The sequence below is a fragment of the Aureobasidium pullulans genome (genome assembly GCF_000721785.1).
Source record: "Aureobasidium pullulans EXF-150 unplaced genomic scaffold scaffold_2, whole genome shotgun sequence".
NCBI classification, from domain to species: Eukaryota; Fungi; Ascomycota; class Dothideomycetes; order Dothideales; family Saccotheciaceae; genus Aureobasidium; species Aureobasidium pullulans.
Window position 1 is genome coordinate 1479716 of NW_021941022.1, and position 13029 is coordinate 1492744.

Genomic DNA, 13029 nt, shown 5'->3' on the forward strand with positions numbered 1-13029 from the left:
GCAACGGTGACTAGTGCAGTTGGTTTACGCAGTACGCAGTAGAAACGTCGAGGGAAAGAAAATAGTCAGCGAGGAAGCTGTGCATTGCTGCGGCAGCGCCATCACGTCTTGCCCACCATTCTTTGATTTCTAGTTTCTGTTCAATCGGCTCCTGTTTATTTAAAGAATTGCTACCATCATGCTTGTTACACCTTCTCGTGGCACATTGCTTAAAGAAGGACGAAAGGTCGAGGAAGGAGCTCGTGGTTAACCGTTGTGGTGGCGCTGACAGTTGGCGCTCGGCTGCACTTCCCGAAGCTTGCCCTGTCACTAGAGCGGAAACGGCACATACAATAGAACGGCATTTTGGAGTCAAAAATCAGCGAGTCAAGAGCAATTGTAGTATTAAAGCGAAGCTATTCTTCTTTTCTACATGTACAGCGATGCTGTTGCACAGATATCACGCTTGATCATCTCCTGACAAGTTTGCATCTTGGTGAACAGAGTTGGGTCACCGATGATTCTGGCGGCGTTCTTGACCTCTCTGCAAGTCTCATCCAGGCGGGTGATTACACGCACGATAGTACCCTCCATGACATCCGTCAGATCAGTGATGCGGTTGAAAGACATGCCACGTGCCCATTCGTAGATGACCTCGACCAATCCAAATCTAGGTCTGCTCACGAAGTCGTTGGAGTCATCTGCAGACAGGATGACCTGGTGAAGAGTCTGGTAGTGGTTGACTTTCTCAGAGATCTTGATGATAGTCTCCTGTCCACGCTCGAGAGCAGGCGTCATAGTTGGGATCTGATCGGTCTTCTCTTGGAATACGAAGGCGGAGAGCAGTGCCACGATTTCTTCTGGTTCGTAGTCGGCAAGCACGTTTTCGAGTACCAACTCGGTCAACACGAGTTCATCAGCAGAGTGAATCTCACAAGCGACCTTGCCCTTGAGCTCGACGCGAGAGTTCTCGTCGACGAACCCAAGATCCTTCAGAACTGCGATACGCTGCTCGTAATCAGGTAATAATTGCAGGTTCTGATCCGACATCAATGCGCGCAACTGGTTGATGTTCTCCTTGATGAGCCATTCGTCGTGCATCATGGCAAAGTGCTTGTCCAAGCTATCACAAAGAAGGCTTTCCTTGTTCTCCTGAGCGTCATATGCCGCCTTGTTGCGCTCATCTAAAATGTTGCGAATTCCAATCTCCTTGATGCGAGAGTAGTCAGCTTCATCCCAAGTGGCCGATGTCCAACTAGAACATGCGCCCAGCAGTTGCTCCTTGACTTGCTCCATGGCTTCTGGCATCTTGCTTGAAGCGCCTGTAACATCGAATTGCAAGGTGCTTGAAGTTAGGCATTCAAGGTCGCTGTATGGTACTGTTGCGAGTCTAAGCTTCATTTGCTCAGGGGCTTCAGGCAATGGGGTAAAGCGACGTCGGTAGCGAGGAAGGTAAGGCAGCAAGTCGGCATTCTGTCTCTTCGACTTGGAAGGAACCACTTCCAAGACCGACAAACTAGGTGCGATTCCCTTCGAAACTCCCTCTCGGAGAAGCACACCGACAGTCCTGATCCCATCTCTCCTGTACACGACGAGTCTCTTTGGGTGAAGCATTCTTCTTCCAATAGGTGAGCCAAGAAGAGCAAGGTGTAGATCAGAGGTGAGCTGCTGATATCTCATGGCGGCGGTGTGACAGGCTTCGAGGTCTTTGTCGCAAATCTCGCAAGGCTCTCTCTTGATCTTGTCGAGATCTGCTTCAGACAGCTTGACCTTCTGTTCGTGCTCGGGCAACAATGCTTGAGTAGCGTTCTCACTGAAACTACGCTTGATCATTTCCTCGATCTTGAGGGCTTCTACACGGAGAAGGTTCAAAATCATGTTGTAGGTGAGTCTGAACTGTGATCGAAGCTTGGTCGGGTCACCCAACATCATCTGTCTCAGGCGACCAGCAGGTGGTGCTTCGTCGGCTCCGGGTGCAACAATAATGACGGATCCAACAGGATCAAGACCTCTTCTTCCTGCTCTGCCAGCCATCTGGGTGTATTCGCCAGGCAAAAGATCACGGAACTGGCGTCCGTCATGCTTGCGGTAGCCAGAGAAAACAACAGTTCTGGTTGGCAAATTCAGACCCATAGCAAAGGTCTCGGTAGCAAAGAGAACCTTGACCAAGGTCTTGGCAAAAAGAATCTCGACACACTCTTTAACGATTGGCAGCATACCACCGTGGTGGACTGCAATACCTCTGCTGAGTAGCTCACGTAGACGACGAATCTGGGGCAGCTGACGGTCATCCGGCTTGAGTCTAGCGAGTGACTTTTCCAGAATCATGTGAATCTGACTCTTCTCGGTTGCTGTGCAGTAGTCCAGATTTGACAGAGCTTCTGCATTCTCCTCACATCTCTTCTTCGAGAACACGAAGATACATGCAGGAAGAAGATCCTCTTTACGCAAGTGCTGAATCAGATGCACCCAGATGTTGCGGTCTTGAGCTGCTGTTGTTCTGCCGCCTCCGCGGCCAGTACGGGCGATATTACCTTGACCACGCTGGGCAGGTGCACCACGACCGCGTTGCTGAGCTCCACCACGCTGAGCACCTCCTCTTTGGGGACCACCGCGTTGCGTTTGGCCACGGCCACCTCTCTGCGAGCCACCGCCTCGAGCGGCAGCTGCAGCAGCTTCTTGTTTCTCCTCGGCTGCCTTGATCTTGTCCTTGCCAGACAACACATCGTTTGCATCCTTCCAACCTTTTTCGATGAACTGCTTGTCGGCATTGACAATTTTGTACATCTCCTTGCCAGCCCATAGATAATGCTCCAGAGGGACAGGGCGTTTGGGTGTAGAGATGACATAAATGTTCTTCTTCTTGGTGCGGCCAACCCAGGAGGCAAATTCTAGCGTGTTGGGAACGGTGGCAGAGAGCAAGATCAGAGTGACGTGCTCAGGCAGCATGATGATGACTTCTTCCCAGACCACACCTCTTTCGAGATCGTTCACATAGTGGACTTCATCGAAGATGACGAACTCGACGTCGCGAATAATATCAGCGCCGCGGTACAGCATACTTCGAAGAATCTCCGTAGTCATGATCAGACAGCTTGCTTCCGGACGTATTTGCACATCACCTGTCAGAATACCAACATCGTCAAATTCTTGGCGGAAGTCTCTAAACTTCTGGTTACTCAAAGCCTTGATAGGCGAAGTGTAGATGGCTTTGGTCATATGTTTGGCTGCCAATGCAATGGCGTACTCTGCAACAACTGTTTTTCCGGCAGAAGTGTGAGCGGCGACAAAGACAGAATCGCCGTTCTCCAAATGGTAGATAGCTTCCTTCTGGAAAGTATCTGGTTCGAAAGGCCATTCACGAGCCATCTCTGGTACCAGGTCACGGAAGTTTGGCATTGGACGATTGACGTCCACCATGTGCGCCCATTCGTGACCGGATCGCTTATTGCTTGACAGACCAAGTTGACCTCTGGCTGCCAGTGCCGGGAACTCAACTGGAAGAAGGGCATCCAGTTCTTCCTCCTCGCCTTCGTCTTCCTCATCGTCGACGGACTTGGCCTCATCGACAATGTCGCCATTGGCTGCCATGGGGTCCTGAGGCTCCTCTTCGAGCACGGTCTCGACTTCCTGAGCAGTAGCCTGATCTGAAGGAGTCTTCTTCTGCAGGTCAAGGCCGCGTGCAAATCCAGGAGGTAGCTCAAGTAGTGCTCCGTCGGCTCCGAAGTTGATGACCTTGTCCAGACCACTTTGCTTGACAGTGCCATTGGTCTGGCTGCCGAGAAGCAGTTGTTCCTCAGCGGCAGCGGTGGCCTCGACTGCGTCCAGACCGCCGGGAGCGAAGGGGAAGAATCCAGCGGCACCGCGAACAAAATCTGCACGGTTTGCGGGCTTTCTCAAAATTGAAGTCGAGTTCTTTGCTGTAGCGCTATTGGCAGGGACAGTGACTTCCTTGTAACCAGTGACACGTCCCTCAAGACCTTCGCGGGTAAATCTGATGATGGTGCGAGTTTGTGTGGGAGCCAATTCGAACAGTTCCTCATGATTAGTAGGGCAGTCCCATCTCTGTTGTAGACGATCGAGCCATGGGGTGCTAAAAGATGTAGATGGCACTAGAAAGTCTTTCTCCAGACTCGAGCGGATCTGGTCAGGCGATCTTCGTGCGCGCTTTCTCGGACGTTGCTGATCAAGGATGGCATCAATTCCTCCGGAGGGCGCATCCGCAAGGTGCAGCCTTTGCAACGCAGGCGCTAGGTCATCCATCCTGGAAGTCAAATTGGTATTGCTGAGCTGTTGTGTGGTAGTAAAGCGTTTGGCTTGTCAGTTGAAGCTGGACGTGGATGTTTGATCGACCGGTGACGCAATCAACACGGCCACGACATCGACTTTTTTGCTCCCCTCGATTTCAGCGCATGTCAACTCTCCCTACCTATCTCAACAGGAATATTATTGCTAGTTGTAAAAACGTACAATGTTATTGAAAATACAAAGAAGTTCCACTGAGAGCTCGAAGTCTCTACTTTTTCTCTGGACACTATTGGAAGACCAAACGTTTCGTGCATTCTTACAGCTAAATATTGATCAGTATCGACCGCGGGACACTGAAACATCAGACAGCGCCATCAATGCGACACGGTACCACAACTTAAGACTGTGATGAAACCTCCCTCTCTGTGCAGACACAGTTGTCCCTCCGAAACGTAGACAGTGGCAAGCCTCGCAAGGAAGATGGGACTTGACTGATATCTAAAGCGGCTTGACTTTTTGTCACGGAAGGGATGAACGAACACGGTGCTCTCTTGCTACTCTTATGCAGATAGGTGGTTGTGATATCAGCTGCCAGGGGCTTTTGGCTGTGCCCTGCAATGATGACCAAGACGCAGGAGAGGGGCATCTGAGATGCATGGGCGCATGGCGCACGTGGAAGGCAGTTTTGACGGTCGTGATTTCACGAGACGGTAGCAGATCCCCCTTGCTCAGAGGCAACGACGAGCTGTGATTGAATAAAAAGGCGTGTCTGTAAATTGCAAAGGCTCAACAACGGGTTGTGTTTTGATTGTTGTGGAGAGCGGGTGTTGAACAGGCACCGTCGGACAAAGTGACTTTTCTGCCACTGCACCTGCCTTTTGTCTTGGCTTCCTATCGAAAAATCCCACGGCCGGACCCTGAAGCAAGATTGAAAGGGAACATCTTCAAAGCCGACCGGGCTGACGATTTACAATTTAATTTCTGGAGGGGCGCCAGTCAAATTCACTCTGTACTTTCAGCGGAGGAAATCAGGAATTTTACCGGACACACACATCCACCATGGACGCCGCCGGCTTGAGGACTCGCATCCAGGCGACTCTGGACGCAAACGCTGATGCCCGTCGCCAGGCAGAGTTGGATTTGCGAAATGTACCTCTCCCAGATCACCCCGTCGTGAAGACACCCCACTGACACGGAGGACAGGCCGAAGACACTCCCGGCTTCTGCGAGGCGCTTTTGAACATCCTCGAAGCAGAGCAGGACACAGCAGTGCGCCTGTCCAGTAAGCTTCACTGCCATCTAGAGCAGTATGAGCAGTAGCTGATATCTTTGCTAGCCGTCGTCTACCTCAAGAACCGCATCACCAAGGGCTGGGCTCCCATCGAGAACGACCAATCACGATTCAAGGCCGTACCTGAAGGCGATAAGCAGGTCATCCGCGCTCGTCTCGTCCCTATTCTCGCCGCATCGCCGCCGCAAATCCGCGCACAGCTCGTTGCTACCCTGCAAAAGATCCTGCACTACGACTTCCCCGAGCAGTGGCCCGACTTCCTCAACATCACCGTCAATCTTCTGAACCAGCAAGATGCCGGCAGCGTCTTCGCCGGTCTGCAGTGTCTGCTGGCCATCTGTCGCGTCTACCGCTTCAAGATGGGTGAGACAAGAGAAGACTTTGACAAGATTGTGGAGATGACATTCCCCCAGTTGCTCAACATTGCCAACAGCCTGGTCAACGAGACCAGCCTCGAGGCTGGAGAGATGCTGCGCACCATTCTCAAGGCCTACAAGCACGCCATCTACTTCGAGCTCCCCCGCCACTTGCGCGAGCAACAACAGATCGTCGGCTGGTGCACTCTTTTCTTGAACGTCGTTGCAAAGGACCCTCCGGCCGAGTCGATGATCGAGGACCTGGACGAGCGCGAACAGAACCACTGGTTCAAGTGCAAGAAGTGGTCATACGTCAACTTGAACAGACTGTACGTCAGATACGGAAACCCCACAAACCTGGCCAAGAACGAGGCCGAGTACGCCGAGTTCGCAAAGAGCTTCATCAAGGACTTTGCCCCTGAAATTCTCAAGGGCTACCTTGGCCAGATCGAGAAGTGGGTGGGCAAGACGACATGGCTGAGCAAGCCCTGCTTGAGCTTCACTTTGGTATTCATGGAGGAGTGCATCAAGCCCAAGACTATGTGGGACCACCTTAAGCCGCACATGCAGATCTTGATCCAACATCTGATCTTCCCTGTTCTGTGCCAGTCTGACGAGGACATTGAACTTTTCGAGACCGACCCCTCCGAGTACCTGCACCGTAAGCTCAACTTCTACGAAGAGGTTTCCGCCCCCGATGTCGCCGCCACGAACTTCCTTGTTACCATGACCAAGGCCCGCAGAAAGCAGACTTTCTCTGTTCTCAACTACGTCAATGACGTTGTCAACCGTTACGAGGCAGCCCCTGAGGATCAAAAGAACCCAAGAGAGAAGGAAGGTGCTCTGCGCATGATTGGAACTCTTTCCGGTGTCATACTCGGCAAGAAGAGCCCTATCGCAGACCAGGTCGAGTTCTTCTTTGTGAGACATGTTTTCCCCGAGTTCCGCAGTCCCCATGGTTACCTGCGTGCTCGTGCCTGCGACACCCTCGAGAAGTTCGAGGCGCTTGACTTCAAGGACTCCAACAATCTCCTGGTCATCTACCGCAACATTCTCGAGTCTATGGCCGATCCTGAGCTCCCCGTCCGTGTTGAGGCCTCGCTCGCTCTCCAGCCTCTTATCCGTCACGACGTTATTCGCATCTCCATGCAAGGCGATATTCCTCAAATCATGCAGCAGCTTCTCAAGCTGGCTAACGAAGTTGATGTGGATGCTCTTGCCAACGTCATGGAGGACTTTGTCGAGGTCTTCGCCGCTGAGCTTACTCCTTTCGCCGTTGCCCTTAGCGAACAGCTTCGTGACACTTACCTTCGTATTGTTCGTGAGCTGATCGAGCGCAACTCATCCAAGGAGGGTGATGACGAATACGGTGACTTCTTGGACGATAAGAGCATCACCGCTCTGGGTGTCCTCCAGACCATCGGTACTCTTATCCTGACTTTGGAAAGCACTCCCGACGTTCTGGCCCACCTTGAGACTATTCTCATGCCCGTCATTACCATCACTCTGGAGCACAAGTTGTACGATCTCTACAACGAAGTATTCGAGATCATCGACAGCTGCACCTTCGCTGCCAAGACCATTTCATCTACCATGTGGAATGCTTTCGAGCTGATTCACAGGACTTTCAAGTCAGGTGCTGAGCTTTACCTCGAGGACATGCTCCCTGCCCTTGAGAACTTTGTTAACTACGGTAGTGAGGCTCTCATCCACCAACCTCAATACCTTGAGGCTATTGTGGATATGATCCGCACCATTTTCCAGAACGACTCCGTTGGTGGTGTTGAGCGTATCTGCGGTTGCAAGCTTGCTGAGATGCTCATGCTCACCCTCCGCGGACACATCGACAACTACATTCCCGAGTTCATCATGATCGCCATGACTGTGCTGAACAACGATGATGTCAAGGTCAAGTCGTACCGCATCCACTTGATGGAGACTGTCATCAACGCTCTCTACTACAACCCCAGCCTTGCTCTGCACATTCTTGAGCAAAATGGCCAGACCAACAAGTTCTTCAGCTTGTGGTTCTCAAGTATTGACATTTTCACCCGCGTCCACGATAAGAAGTTGTCGATTGCCGCTATCACCTCCCTCATTGTTCTTCCCGCAGATCAGGTGCCCGTCAGCGTACAGCCTGGCTGGCCTCGTTTGCTCCAGGGCATTGTCCGTCTTTTCCAGACCCTTCCTGCGGCCATCAAGAACCGAGAGGAGGCAACTCGGGAAGACGACTTTGGCATCGGCGGTGATTACGACGACGAGGAAGAGGATGATGAGTGGGAGGGTGAAGTTGACTGGACCGCTGAGGAGATTGAGGGCGAGACCGACGACATCAAGGATGAGAGCGCTGCTTACCTCGACTTCCTCTCACAGCAGGCTTCTAAATTCAGCTCCATTGGCGATGATGATGATGACGACGAGTTGGAAGAGGAGTCATTGCTTGAAACTCCTTTGGATAAGGTGGAGCCGTATGGCATGTTCAAGCACGCACTTTTCCGTAAGTTGAGTTTTCGAGTTTTTCGGATCGGATGACTAACCAAGACTACAGTTCTCCAGCAACAACAACCTCAGCTCTACCAAGACCTGACCAAAACGCTGAGCCCCGAGGAGCAACAAATCATCCAAACGGCCGTGAATCAAGCCGACCAGATTGCTGCTCAGCAGGCAGCCTTAGCGCAGCAAGTCACCGAGGGAGCAGCACCGCTCAATGGCGGCATTTAATGAATGAACAAGAACGAAAAAATGAAAAACAAGAAAAATGGCACAATCGAGAAGAAAGACATTGTGCGGAGCGATATGAGAAAAATTGGAGTTTAGTGAGCAATAAGTGCTTGTATGGCGACTGACTATCAAAGATTCATTTCTTCATTCTACCGAATATACTATTTGCCTAATGCGGGCACCTTTCTAGTCAAATTGAGGTCGTATCTCTCGCTCAACATTGGCGTGATCAGATCGTCTTCCAACAAATAATCGTGCAGCTTCGAACTTGTTCGCTCTTTCCCGACGTGAGAGCGCAACCTTCTCATTCACCTGGTCGCGCCTTACCTTTCATTCCATATCAATCGTCCCTTCCTTGTCAATCGTTCCTCTCCTGGGCGCTTATCATCGCTCTTTCTATCTTATGTCTTTGAATTGCTCCTTCCCTTCAAAAACCGTCCCTAACATTGACAGCTATGTGTTATCAGATGTGGTATACTCGGTATGATATCATGCTATATGGGCTTCGGTGGATGTGTTTGCTTCCTTCTAATTCTCAGTGCCAATCTGACCAAGACTTTCTGGCTTACAGTATCACCCTGTCCGAGATCTCAATATATTTGTTTGCATCGAAGTAGAGGATATGCACCCCTTTCAGATACATCAAGTCATGGACTAATATTCACTCACACATTGTCAAAATATTGCGGGCCTTGGGTCTATTGCTGCTGTCGCCACGGTCAAATCAATGCTTTTTGCTATCATGGTCATGAAAACCAATTAACAATCATTCTAGATCATGCCAGCCTTTCAATGAATGATATGATTGGCAAGAACTTTCTGAATTCTGCTTAGATACAAGATATTACGTGTCACCTATAGAATGTGAGTACTCGTTTGACCATATCTAGATATTGGTCATCATATCATGGATCAACAACACCTGTCGTCAATGACCGTGATTGAAAGGAATAATATTTTGAATTGACGATCTTTCTTATATCACGTGAACGTGTACAGTCGCAGTGGTTTAGTGGTAAAATTCGTGCTTGCCATGCACGAGCCCCGTGTTCGATTCACGGCTGCGACATTTGTTTTGTCTTTTGCTTGCTTGTGAACATTCGCGGACGGTGAGTAGTCTTTCTTTTTGCTGAGCGGAAGCTTCGAGAGAGTGGGCGGGTGTGTGACCAATTTTTTAGAGGAATGGGTGGACTATCTGTAAGGCTTCAGTCCTCGGTGTTCTCTTCATTTTGCTTCCTGGGTGCTCCATTGAATTGTAGCAGCGCAGCAGTAGCTTAGCCGGGTCACCATAAAGAGCTTTGAGCAGATGGTAGTGTTCATTCAACATGCTACTCGCTGAAAAGCTTCAAATAGAACCACCACCCAAGTTGTTCCTTCCCATATGTGCTACAGTCTTCCTGTGCCTTTACAACCCAAGCAAGTTCTCAATGCCCTTTGCTTATTGCAGTCAGGCCTCAAGCAAAAACCCTGCCAAGCGTCAGACCCCGAAGAATCCCAAATCTCCACCAATTTTTCACCCGTTTCGAATCCAACTCCAACCACTCCCTCAGCACACTCAGGGGTGCAAAAGAAGAGCACGTAGATGCTCCACATGGCAAAAGAGACGACGCCTGCAGGACTCGAACCTGCGCTCCCGAAGGAAATAGATTTCTAGTCTATCGCTATAACCACTCAGCCAAAGCGCCAATTGATGGGGAGGCATTTGTCAGTTTTAGTACTTGTTGTTCGTGGCTGTTGGTGCTCCAGTCAGCCACGACAGCTTGGAACAAAGGAAAGCACCAGTTGTGTTGGTGGCTTGCCGGACTCGAAAAGGTTGAAGACCTACGAAGCCTTAAGATGACTTGTCGAAGCAGTGATCCATATCTCTATGGTGTCGAAACCTGGGCTGCCGAGAGTGTGTACAGCATGCAGGACTTGATATCGAGCCTTGGACGTGGTGTGTCGTGCCTCCCAGACCTGTTGTGTGGGTGAGAGCAAGCCAAGCGAGCCAAAAGCATGAGAGAGACTGGCATCGGAAAGATCTCCGCAGGTACACCGCTGGCAGAGGAAAGCACAAGCAAGCTTCCACGCTCAATCAGAAGCCAACAGGAACTGCAGACTTACCTCCTGCCATTGGACTCTTAACATGCTTTTGTGTAAGCAGTCCGGCCATGTTACTGCTCAAATGAGGCTTGTTCCTGTACGTCCATCCCCAATCATTCCTAGAAGAGCAAAAGGGCATGGAACCCATATTAAATAGGAATACTGTACTATCTAGAAAAGGAAAAAAGAAAAGAAAAGGCAGAAAAAGGGTCCACAATTCCTTGCTTGGCAAAAATTCCGAAATCTTGGCACGAACTTTTTCTCTGCCTCTATCAAAAACATCAGAAATGGAGTTTCTAGCCCCTTTCGAGATAGGGCAAAAAGGATAGACAGCGTTTGTATAGGAATAGCCGAAGGCGGGGCTCGAACCCGCGACCTTGAGGTTGACGATATCAATTGATAAGAGCCACACGCTCTACCGATTGAGCTACCCCGGCAGGTCTGATGATCTAGTTCACTTGGTGAACTGGCTGCTGACTTGTGGAAGGGGAGCCGGCAGTTAGATATATGAAGTCCGCACTTTTCAGTGAAGAGAAGTGCGAAAGGTCTTGCGCAGGTGGTCGTCGTTGGCGCGTGTGAGCCAGGGTGGACCTGCGATGGAACTGACACGCAGAGTCGAGTCTTCCTGAAACAGTCCGCGTATTCATAGACTTGACGGAAGGCTGGTGTCGGGGTCTGACGAAGTATTTATCGTGGTCGGAGGATGGCAAAAGAGTAGTGGAAATGATGATGCTGACTTCGGTCTCATCTGACGATGCGGGTGCGGGTGTGCTTTGCTCTTTTCCATCTCAGTGCCCTCTGTCTCGGGGCCCACTCACGTATGCTGTACCAATCATCTCTTTCAAGAGCACCATTGATCTCACGCCGCTTGGATGAGAGGGCGAGGGGGCAATGACGATGTCCTCGTTTCGGTCATTGACACGTCGTTCAATCTCACCGCAGCAAATCAGCGACGGCGCTTTTGTAAGGTGCAGTGATGAAGTCGTTCGTCGTTGCAATCTGAGAGTGTTCATGATCGAGAGTCATATCATAGAGAGAGGATGAAGAGAATGGGAGTTCTCGAAGTCAAGTTGACGAGGAAGTCGCGACTCATCAGAATTTGACGCGCTTGCTCCATCCCTCGCTTCAGGCAGAACTGGTCTGGCAAAGTAAAGGGTATATTTGATATGCATTTACGAAAACAAGGAACAAGTAGACATAAATCTAAAAGTACTCTTCGACTTCCAGACACATCCTCGATGAGGGTTAGGCAGTTTTCGCAATGATGGCTAATGCAAGAAAGGACTTCTGCTCTATATAACGATGAAGCTAAGTATATTAGCAAGCAGCCGAACCTGGTCTAGAAATATTCGCTGTAACTCACAGAGCAAGACTCGAGAGTTTAAGAGCTAGTAGGCAACGTCCTAGCGAGAAAGTCATCAAGAATTTAGCCGATGAATGCCTCTGGCTTTTGAAGAAGGCAGAAAAGCTTGCGAATATCTGCGAAGATTCAAGAAGGATTGAAATATAAGACTGAGCTTGTTACTCCTGTCACGCTCAAACCTCGAAGAAGACTGAACGACAATGCAGTGATAGAGTATAATTCCTTGAAGTCCTTTGCGGCAGGGTGGCCGCTAAACATGGAGGATGGAGAGCAGACTTATGGTCCTGTCATGAGATGACTAAGTCAGCGCGTTGTGAAGCGAAGCATTCAAGCACAGCTGTGTCGGTATGCAAGGAGCTATGCAAGGACTTCCAAACATGAAGCAAATGGAAGACAATTCATTGAGGTAGAGCGATAGTTCTGTAGATCTGAGCCGCATGCATCAGAAGTCCCCGGCATCATGTAACCCGTTTTCTCTCAACGCGCTTCTCACCAAGTCAGCTGGTAGCAGACCCATACGAAGACTTTCATCCAATACATCAGCCACCTCACTATCATAAGTGTCAGTCCATACTCCTCTCACTAGAAGACCGCAAAGGCAGGTCAACATACACGTCACCACGATGAATGCTTTGGCGCATCGTTTGCCAATTTTCGAGAATTGAGTCGCAGGATGCGGCCAGGCTCAACGAGTCATGGATGATGGACCTCATGCGGATCTTCTGTTGGGCATTGGCATTGTCGTAAGAGGCCAGCATATCGCGGACAATCCGATTCATATCGTTTCGTGCGGCAATCAGATGTTCTAAGTGGTCTTCCATGAGTCGTGCGCTGCGAGTCAAGTTCATGTCGCTCTTTAGGAGATGTGAAAGTACGAAGAGACTCATCATGATTCTGAGAAGGTGACTGAGATTCAGGGTAGTAGAGTGAGTATAGGGATGTACGTCGGTTCTGAAAAGAAATTGGGAGTTCGAGGTTTCAAGGTTTGG

The 13029-nt window shown here is 50.2% G+C and overlaps 3 protein-coding genes across 3 annotated transcripts; 1 reads left to right on the forward strand and 2 right to left on the reverse strand.

Moving 5' to 3' along the window:
• Nucleotides 1–293: 293 nt before the first annotated feature.
• Nucleotides 294–4279, reverse strand: M438DRAFT_342320 (antiviral helicase). The gene has a single exon (XM_029904727.1). It carries the CDS (start codon nucleotides 4240–4242, stop codon nucleotides 409–411), a length of 3834 nt encoding a protein of 1277 aa, XP_029764963.1. The 5' UTR covers nucleotides 4243–4279; the 3' UTR covers nucleotides 294–408.
• A 206-nt stretch (nucleotides 4280–4485) lies between these two features.
• On the reverse strand, nucleotides 4486–5062 carry M438DRAFT_342321 (uncharacterized protein). The gene has a single exon (XM_029904728.1). It carries the CDS (start codon nucleotides 4871–4873, stop codon nucleotides 4625–4627), a length of 249 nt encoding a protein of 82 aa, XP_029764964.1. The 5' UTR covers nucleotides 4874–5062; the 3' UTR covers nucleotides 4486–4624.
• Nucleotides 5063–5100: 38 nt separating this feature from the next.
• M438DRAFT_402592 (ARM repeat-containing protein) lies at nucleotides 5101–8717 on the forward strand. The gene is made up of 4 exons (XM_029909602.1): nucleotides 5101–5376; nucleotides 5431–5509; nucleotides 5564–8371; nucleotides 8423–8717. Exons 1-4 carry the CDS (start codon nucleotides 5287–5289, stop codon nucleotides 8593–8595), a joined length of 3150 nt encoding a protein of 1049 aa, XP_029764965.1. The 5' UTR covers nucleotides 5101–5286; the 3' UTR covers nucleotides 8596–8717.
• The last annotated feature ends 4312 nt before the right edge of the window (nucleotides 8718–13029 follow it).